The following is a 10596-nucleotide window of genomic DNA, read 5'->3' as shown; positions in this document are numbered from 1 at the left end:
CTGACCCAGCTATCCTGTTGGATGAAAGATCCAAGGAATCCAGGAGTTTTGGGTTGTACAGAAAATGTGGGAACTCACTAAGGTTGCATGAACGTAAGCCTATAACACTGAAGTTCTTGGAATAGGTATTCACAGTGGTATCGGTGAGCAGTGACAATTTGTTTGACGAGAGAACTAACACTTCTAAACTTTTCATGTTAAGTAGGAACTTGTTTATATCCAATGTGCCACTCAATTTGTTGCCGGCGAGTTCAAGCTCCACAAGATTCTTGAGCTCAAAGAACGAGCTAGGAATAGAACCTTCCAATTGTTTCCCTGCAAAATACAGTTTCTGCAATTGGGTTAGGTTCGAAATTTCAATGGGGATATGGCCACTCAATTTGCTACCTCTGAAGCTGAGAAGGGATAGTTCGTTTAGGTTCATCAGTCAATATGGAATCGGACCAGTTAATTGGTGATTAAAAGCTAGAGATAACTGAGTAAGTTGTGTTAGGTTCATGAGCACATGAGGGACCTCACCAACTAATTTGCTGGATTCAAGGAATTAAGAAAGATGAGTTTGTTTGTTTACTAAGAAAATGAAAAGGAAAAATCAGAGAACCAGAGAAGAAAGAACTTGAATCTTATTCATTAAATCGTTTGATTAGTTACACATGTTTATATACTACAATCTGGAATATTCTTCATTCTATTTACATGCAAATCAGCTGAGCTAGTAACTAAAACTAATTTGCCACATAAGCAGCCACGTCATCATGTATAACAGATTCTATTTAACTAACTATATTAACTAGCACGTGACTAATCAATTTGACTATCTTAACAGCCTCCTTCAAGCTCAAGGTCGTGAAAGGACATTGAGCTTGGACCTTAGATAGTTAAATTGATCAAAAGCTAAAGGTTTTGTAAAAATGTCTGCCACTTGATCATAGCTGGGAACATGACTAATCTGCAGTTCTTTCTGAGCTATATGATCCCGAATGAAGTGTAAATCTAACTCAATATGTTTGGTTCTGGAGTGATACTTGGGATTGCTTGCTAAAGCTTCTGCACTCTTGTTATCACAGTAGATAACTGGAGTTTGTGCTAGAGTTACTTTCAACTCTTGCAGCAAGTAAGTGATCCACAAAGTTTCAGAGACAGCCAATGTTAATGCTCTGTATTCTGACTCAGCTGTGCTTCTTGAAACTATAGGTTGTTTCTTAGATGACCATGAGACCAGATTATTCCCCAGATAAATGCAATATCCCCCAATTGACTTTCTGTCATCTAAATCTAAGCCCCAATCAGCATCTGAGAAAGCTGAAAGTGTGAGTGAACTAGAGGCATAAAACTGTAAACCAAGGTTAGTTGTACATTGTAAATATCTCAGAACTCGTTTACATGCTTGCCAATGAAGCACTGATGGATTGGCAAGAAACTGACTCAGCTTATTCACTGTGAAGGCAATCTCAAGTCTAGTAAGGGTAAGATACTGTAATGAGCCAACTATACTTCTATAGAGAGAGGGATTTTCAAAAGCAACACCCTTGTCTTTGACTAGCTTCTCTGTAGAACTCATGGGAGTGGAACAACCTTTGCTCTCAATCATCTGTGCTTTCTTGAGAATATCACCTACATATTTTGTTTGAGAAATATGCAAACCTTCAACTGAAGGTGTAACCTCAAGACCAAGAAAGTAGTTGAATTCCCCAAGATCCTTAAAAACAAAGTCTGAGCTTAAATGATGAATAACTTTTTCAACAAGCTGATCATTAGAGCCAGTCACTAATATGTCATCTACATAAACTAAAATAACAACTATATCTCCTGCTTTGTGAAAAATGAACAATGAAGTATCAGATTTTGAAGCAATGAAACCCCAATTCAACAAAGAACATTTCAATCTGTCATACCAAGCTCTTGGAGCTTGCTTAAGACCATAGAGAGCTTTGGTAAGCTTGCAGACATGAGATAGAAATTGAGGATGAATGAAACCTTCAGGCTGATGCATAAAGACTTCTTCAGTAAGGATGCCATTAAGAAAAGCATTATTAATGTCCAGCTGTTGAATAGGCCATTAAGAAAAGCATTATTAATGTCCAGCTTTGTGAAAAATGAACAATGAAGTATCAGATTTACAACCGGACTGAATGTTTCAAAGAAATCTACTCCTTGTGTTTGATGGAAGCTTTTGGCCACCAGCCTTACTTTATACTTGGATATACTACCATCAGGATTATACTTCACCCTGAAAACCCATTTGTTGCCTACAATTTTCCCAGCTTTTTCTCTAGGAACTAAACACCAGGTGCTATTTTTCTGCAAGGCATCAAACTCAGCCTGCATAGCTTGTCTCCATTTGATGTCAACCAATGCTGCTTTAACTGAATGTGGTTCAAGGTGCTGAGTAACAGCCAGGTAAGTTTTAGGCTTAAATACACCAGCTTTGGATCTAGTGAGCATGGGATGAATATTTTGAGCTGGTTGAGGTGCAAGAGTGGATATTGATGGCAACTGAACAGAAGAAGATGGTTGATGTGGTGTACTGTATGAAGAAGTGTCTGAAGAATGAGACGAAGAGAGTGTCTGTAAGATACCTGAATCAGGGCCTGCATCTTGAGCTGGAGGATTGAGAGAAGACTGTGCACAGTTACTATCAGTGAGTAGGATTGTGGAAGTAATGAATGGATTAGAGAAATGACTTTGCTGAACCGAGGACACTTTTGGATCTGATGAAGGAAAAAGATTTGAATATGGAAATTCAGATTCATTAAACTTGACATGTCTGGCAATATAAGTTTTGCCAGTGGGATCAAGACACTTATAGCCTTTGTGAAGAGGACTATAACCAATCATGAGAGATTTTTGTGTATGAAAGTTAAACTTGTGTTGACTGTAAGGTCTGAGAAAAGGAAAGCATGAACAGCCAAAGGTTTTGAGAAAATGATAATCAGGCTTTCTGCCATAGAGCTTGGTATAAGGAGAGGTATTATTCAAAACAGGTGTTGGCAGCCTATTGATAAGAAAAGAAGCTGTATAAAAGGATTCCCACAAAAAAGATAAGGGCATTTTTGCCTGAGCAAGTAAAGTTAGCCCTGTTTCTATAATATGGCGATGCTTTCTCTCTACCACACCATTTTGGTGATGTGTATGAGGGCAACTATGTCTAAACTCTATGCCTTCTTCTTGAAGAAAATGTACAAAATTTATGTATTCACCTCCCTAATCAGATTGTAGTGACTTTAAAGGATGATCAAATTGTTTCTCAACAAGAGTTTTGAAGTGTTTGAAAGTAGCTAAGGCTTCTGATTTGAGGGTTAAAGGAAAAATCCAACAATACCTACTATAATCATCTACAAAACTTATGTAGTATCTATAGCCCTGTAGTGAAGGAATGGGTGTTGGACCCCAGAGATCAGTATGGACTAGCTCTAAAGGAGCTTTTGTTTTTATTCTTGTTGAGTAAAAGGGGAACTGATGGATTTTACCATATTGACAAGCATCACAAAAATCAGGCATTGATGTTGGACAAGGAAGAGAAAGAGAAGATAGAATACATTTCAACACATGTTTGCTGGGATGACCAAACCTTTGATGTAACAAATTTGCAGACAAAATATTATTTGTACAAGTTTTATTTGTAGCTTCATCTAAGAGATTACAAGCTGAATTATTCAAAACATAAAGCATGGAACTAGGAATCTGAGAATGACTGTGAGAACTGGAAATGAAATCCTTTTTTGACAGTAACTGATATAGCCCTCCTCTAACAATCCCTTGAGCAAGATGCACTCCCTTCTTCTGGTCCTTAATAAAACACATATTGGCAACAAATTCAATGGTTAAGTTGTTGTCTTCAAGTAACTTTGAGATGCTTATAAGATTTTTGGTAAGATGAGGAACAAACAAAATATCTTTTAAGTGTAAGATTGAGTCTAATGATGTATGAAGATCAGTGTAACCAACATGTGATATATGCAGCCCTTGACCATTACCAACATGCAGCAAGTGATTACTTGAGTATTCATTTGCAAGACTCAGATTCTGTAGATTGTTGGTGAGGTGATGAGTTGCACCACTGTCTATGTACCACCCTTGATCAGCAAAATCACCTTCAGAAGCAGCCATAAAAGCAGCTCTAGGTGCTGAGTTAGCATATGCAGGCCTTGGCACTGGATATTGATATGAGTTATATCCTGATGATGAGTTGAAAGGTATGAACTCTCTATTGAACCTATTTCTACACTCAGCTGCAGTATGCTTAGGTTTGAAACAGATCTGACAAATTACTCCAACAGAGTTAAGATCAGAACTACCTCTCCTATTACTATTGTGAAAACCACCAGGTTTTGCAAAATTTCCATTTCCAAAACCAAAACCACCTCTACCTTGATAGTTACTAGGTGATGCTCTATTCCAGCCATTATTCCAATTTCCTCTTGCTTGGCCTTGTGAAAAACCTCTACCAAAACCTCATCTGCCTCCATTACCATTACCATTTTGATTTTTGTTCCAATTAGCATTATACTGTCCAGATTTAGTATTCTGTCCAGTTTGAGCAACATTAGCTGCAAAATTCACTTTAGCTTCTTTACTAGAGTTCAATTGATTAGCCTCTAACCTAGCCTCATGAGTCAGAAGTATAGAATAAGCTTCATTTACAGACATCTTGGCAAGATTTGCCTCAATGTATACTACCACAGGGTAATAAGGCTGGCCTAATCCACTGATCAAATGAGTAAGAAAATCTAGTGAGCTAACAGAACTACCAGCCACAGCAAGTTCATCAGTAACTGTCTTTAGTTTTCCAAAAAATTCAGTCATGGACATAGCTCCTTTTCTAAGATTGTTAAGCATAATTTTCAGATGTACCTTTTTAGCAAAGGTTTCAGATCCAAACTGTTGTTCAAGACTAATCCAGAGTTCAAGTGAGGTTTTAGAATTTACCACCAAACTGAGAATCTCTAGACTGATAGAGGACATCAGCCAGCTCAGCAGCATCTGATCTTTTCGTTTCCAGATAACAAAGGCTGGATTCTCTCGAACTCCTTCAGCAGTAGTGATCTCAGTTGCATCAGAATCAGAATTTATAACTCCATCAGATGAGAATTGTTCTGGACAAAGTTTTGAGTTGTCGAGAAAATCTTCAAGGCCATTAGCACGAACTGAAGTGAGAATTTGAGACTTCCAGATTGTATAATTTGTTCTATCAAGTTTAACTAGTGAGGTGAATGTAAATGAGGATGTTGTGTTTTGATTTGAGTTAAAAGCAGCCATTAGATCGTGGCTCTGATACCAAATTAAGAAAGATGAGTTTGTTTGTTTACTAAGAAAATGAAAAGGAAAAATCAGAGAAGCAGAGAAGAAAGAACTTGATTCTTATTCATTAAATCGTTTGATTAGTTACACATGTTTATATACTACAATCTGGAATATTCTTCATTCTGTTTACATGCAAATCAGCTGAGCTAGTAACTAAAACTAATTTACCACATAAGCAGCCATGTCATCATGTATAACAGATTCTATTTAACTAACTATATTAACTAGCACGTGACTAATCAATTTGACTATCTTAACACAAGGTCTAAAATAGTGAGTTTCTTTAGATCAGCGATCCAAGACAATGAACGAGAACTTAGGGATGAAAAATTATTTGTCCCAATTATTAAAAATAATAATATTAAGCTTATTTAGATATAATATTATTATATTTAGTTAAAAATAATAATTTATTTCATCTAAGTTAAAATTGTTTTAAAATAATATTATTATATTCATAGAGAATTAATAATATTACTATATATTTATTTAATTTTAATAGTATTATATTTATTTAATGCCAATAATAAATAATAAATAGTTTATTCTTAGAAAATATTAATTTTGTACTATTTTATTAATAATAATTTTTGTTGCTCTTATCAATAATTTTTAATTTACATAATTAAAATTAATAAAAAATAGTGATTTACATAATTCAGAATATTAATAAATATTATTAATTTGTATAGTTAAAATTAATAAAAAATAAATAGTTTATTTTATATAAATCTGAAAATATATTAATAAAAAAAAAGAGAAGTTTTACAAAATTCTCATGTATAAGAGGCTCAATTAATTTTTTTTAAGGATAAAATTATAATTTGAAACAACTTATAATTAAAGACAAAATAAATTTATAAATAGAATTCTAATTTCCATTCTACACTCTCATTTCAATGTAAATAAACAATCCCATCTAACTTTCACTCCACACTTCCAATCCTAGAATTTCAATCCTCAAGATTTTCAATTCAATTCGAGAAATAAACGCAACCGTATTGGATTAAATTTATACTTTATTCCATGTAAGCTGGGTTAGATTACGAAGTGACGAAGCTGGAACTTCACCTGAGAAATTGCATGAACTGATAGCTAGAATTTCCAAAGAAGCTAGATTTCCAATGGAAGTAGGCAACTCTCCCGAAAATCCATTACCCCAAAGGAACAAATGAGCGAGCTTGGTAAGATTACCAAGTGAAGGGGGGATTTTTCCAGAAAAGTAGCAGCGTGGCAAATACAAGTGAGATAATGATTTAAGATTGTCTATTGAATTCGGAATCTTACCAGAAAATCCCGAGAATGCAACATTCAAAAGCTCAAGGGAATTGCTTTTCTGAAATTCTGGTAGATGTCCTGTGAGATTTGAATTGTACGCGAGCTCAAGTAATCGAAGGTTGGGCAATTGAAAAATCTCTGTAGGGATTTCACCGTGCAAAAAGGATTCACTTAGAGATAAGGAAATTAAAGAAGACAAATTTGCGAATGTAGGAGGAACTGCAGAAGAAATATTGACATCGGTAAGGTTAAGTCGTTTGAGGTTGGTTAACTTTTCAGCTAGATTTGCTAGACCAGGACTTTGGAGTTTCAGATGATGGTCATTTGATGATAGATCAAGAACCTCCAACCTCGAGAGTTCTAGCAATTCTGCAGGTATTTGACCAGCAAAAAAAGAACCAGAGAGAGATATACGTGTCAGCCTCGAAAGGTTGACGATTTCAGAGGGGATTACAGAGAAATGAAAATGGTTATCTGCGAGAGCAAGCCATTCAAGATGAACAAGCTGAAAGAGACTGCTGCTAGAGTTGATGGAGCCATAGAGCCAACTGCTACTGAGGTTAAGGCTGATCACATGACCAGTGTCCTCATCGCATTTTATGCCATCCCAAGAGCAGCAGTCACTATTTTGTTCATCCTGATTCCAGGATGCAACCTTGGGATAAGACAAAGGATTTCTAGGAGCATACCTATTAATGGTAAGGCTTTCGATGAATTTCAACAGGGCAGAACGATCTTGATCATGGCAGAGTGTGTGTGGCTGCATGGAAGAAGTGAAGTGAGCAATTGCAAGGTGAAATATTAACAAGGAAGAAACTAAGTGCATAAAGGTAAAGAAACGTAATGATAACCCCATAATTTGTCTCCCCAGGAATTGATCTAAAATGTGTCTTTATGGTATTTTGCTTTTATGGCGCGCATAATGGTAGTGAAGCTGCGATGCTTTATATAGGCAACTTTCAATTATTGCAAATGAATTATTGCTATGTTCTGATTTATCCAAGTGTGGAATCATTTTGTGTGGAAATGGAGAAGTTTGTTTTATCTTGAAGCTAGGATGTATGAGTATGTGGTGGTATCCGGAAAAGCAAGCACTCAAAGACGAAGTCGTTAATGGACTTATTGATGACTTGTTAGTGCAAGTCAATTAGTCAAGTTCCCTAGTGTGGCCGTCACCGAATAATTGGCTTTGTTAGATCGACAAGACGTACGTGAAGACAAGGGCAGAAGACTTGTGTATTAAAGAATCGATTGTTACACTTCAACATCTTGATCGATCAATTTTAATTTCCGTGGCTTAAAGATTATTTGTATCCCATCCACAACGAACCAGGCCACAAGAAACATAAAACGGAAGCAAAAAAATTTCCATTTTACTTGAAGGTCTATAGAATTAGTTCAAAACCTTAAAGTCTCTTCATTCTCATACAGGTCTTAGACAACAAAGCTAGAACAGTTGGCATGAGAAATTAGTCAGGATTTAAAAAGAGTTAATAAAAATTGAAATATAATTTAAAATTGAATTGTGTTTTTAATATTTCTGGTATTTCAGTGTACATTTGATATATATGATGCTTGAAAACTATTTTTAATTTAAAAATCTTAAATACGTTCAATTTTTGTAATATCTAAAAATAGGGATATTTATTTAGCTTTATCCATTATCGAGTATAATTTTTTCAAACGTAATACCCTTAGGCAATTGTAAATTTATTGTTAATGTTGATTTTTTTGAGCTACGCTTTAAAGATAATAATTCGTAAACAAATAAAGATAATATTGTTATGAAATCAGAGCAGTTACCAAACTCAAACAACCAAGTACAATTGAAGAATCAAATAACTCTGGTGAAAAGAACCAAGAACAAAGAAGAAGAAATCAATGAACCAACACGCAACAAAGTAACGAGGTTCGGTAACAAGGTACTTGACGCTTTATTGAACAAATTGATTACAGATGGAATCTAGAGAGTACAGAGATTAAATCACTCCTACAGAAAATTTTGTAAGATTGAATGATTTGAATTTGATTGTAAGTTAGTGATCAGTGTAAACAGGAAGAATAATAATAGGCGTATAAAAGGAAATTTAAGATTTGTGAAGAAATGAACTTAGGATCTTTGCAAACTGTCTGCATTTAAATAATATGTTGATATATTTGCAGATTCTGGAGCTGAGTGAGCCGTAAGGGATTTCTGAAAATATAATCGACTTATCAAGACAGGTGAATTTCTGTGTTCGACATTTATTCATACTGTGATACTTTGAAAGTAAATCGCAAAATTGGAAACTCTTGAGAAGAAATTTTTGATAGTTTTGAACCACAAACGCCACAAATTTTAGATTCGGCTTGTATAAATTCTTGGATGATGTGGTAGTAACTAACTACGCCAAAAGAAAATGGCTTTTCGACTTGATAAAACTGGTTACTTTTATGCCATTGCCAAAATGCACTTTTAGCAAAACTGTGAACATAGAGAGCTGGTGCCACTCTGTCTTTTCATCCTCCTTAGTTATTTTCTCAAGCACTGTTACGAGGATATGAGAACCAAAGTTGAATGACTTTAAGTAGTAGTATATGATTGATGTGCCACTCATCTCAATGATTTATGTATTAATTGATGTTCGATCAGCCACAAAGTGATTCACTAATGCCTTTGGCAAACAATTATATGCGAAGCGTTTTTAGATTAACGGCTAGTTTGGTAATGTTATAATTTTTAGAATAATTTCTATTAGTTGTGTTATAGAAATAACAGTTGTAAAAAAAATTAGTTAAATATTTAGTAAATTTTATTTTTAAAAGTGTTTGGTAAATCTCATTTTTAAAATGTTGTAAGAATTAAAATGACCTAAATAGACATAAATTAAAAAAATTATTTATATATGCACTTGTTTTATAATAATATTTTATTTGCATAAAGAATAATTGATAATTAAAACAAGTTAATTGTATTTATTTTATTACCTCAATATAATTGGAAATAATAATAATTTCTTTAAATGTAATGATTTTATTTCTTAATTGAATAAAAGATAATTTTAGATTTTTATAATATATATTATGAAATGAATTATCAAAATCAAATTTTGAAAAACTACTCTTTTTCATTTTTTAAAATTTGTTATAGGATAAAATGATCCTATTGAAAGTTTATCAAATACTAAAATCGACTTTTAATTTTTTTAAAATCACTTTTAAATCTTTCAAAAATAATTTCAAACAGGCCCGAAGCGTGAATCATAGCAATAGCACCATAGTATAAATAGATTTATTGAAATTGGAAGAGAAAGAAAAATTTTCAAGTACACAATTCTTCAAGGCTTTAGTGAGTAATTCATAAAATAAATAAATAAATTAATTAAAGCTTATTAATTACATTCTTTGCCATGTCTCCTCCTCCTTCCACTACTTTCTGGTTGTAGTCGAAAAGTCTTCGTAAGCTATTCATACTTTCGTGAATCAATTGAAGAGTGAAGTGCCAGCTCAGCTGAAGTTAGTTAGACACGTTGAGATCATATTCAGTTAGCTTCTTTATTTTCTGTTAAGCTGTAAACAGCTGAGTATAAATACAAGCATCTTGTAATCATTTTATTATTAAGTAAAAATGAAATAAAGCATTTGATTCATAAGTCTTTTACAAATTTTCTTAGCACCTTAAATACATTTTTTTTTCTTTTCTCAGTAACCAAACAGTCTGTTCTTTTAAGCTTTCAAACATGGTATCAGAGCCATACAGAGCTAGTTCCAGTAATCAACAGTCAAGCTTTCGTAATCAAACAACAAACAACACAAATCAATCTACTCAAATCAACTTCTCCTTTACTAATCCTATCAAGCTAGATCGATCAAATTACTTACTCTGGCGCTCTCAAGTTTTAGCTTCAATAAGAGGCAATCGTTTGGAAGATTTCGTCACAGGAGTCAAATCAGTACCTGATAAGTGTCTTCTGTTAACTGAAGCAGATGGATCTACACAACAAATTGAAAATCCAGAATATCAGATCTGGAGAT

The 10596-nt window shown here is 34.0% G+C and overlaps 1 protein-coding gene across 1 annotated transcript; it reads right to left on the bottom strand.

Annotated features, from left to right (window-relative positions):
• Window positions 1–6316: 6316 nt before the first annotated feature.
• Window positions 6317–7438, bottom strand: LOC112100994 (receptor-like protein Cf-9). The gene has a single exon (XM_024190879.1). The coding sequence runs from the start codon at window positions 7436–7438 to the stop codon at window positions 6317–6319; it is 1122 nt and encodes a 373-aa protein (XP_024046647.1).
• Between the last annotated feature and the right edge of the window lie 3158 nt (window positions 7439–10596).

Source organism: Citrus clementina, unplaced genomic scaffold (assembly GCF_000493195.1).
Source record: "Citrus clementina cultivar Clemenules unplaced genomic scaffold, Citrus_clementina_v1.0 scaffold_2, whole genome shotgun sequence".
NCBI classification, from domain to species: domain Eukaryota; kingdom Viridiplantae; phylum Streptophyta; class Magnoliopsida; order Sapindales; family Rutaceae; genus Citrus; species Citrus x clementina.
This window is presented reverse-complemented; position numbering and strand designations above follow the sequence as displayed.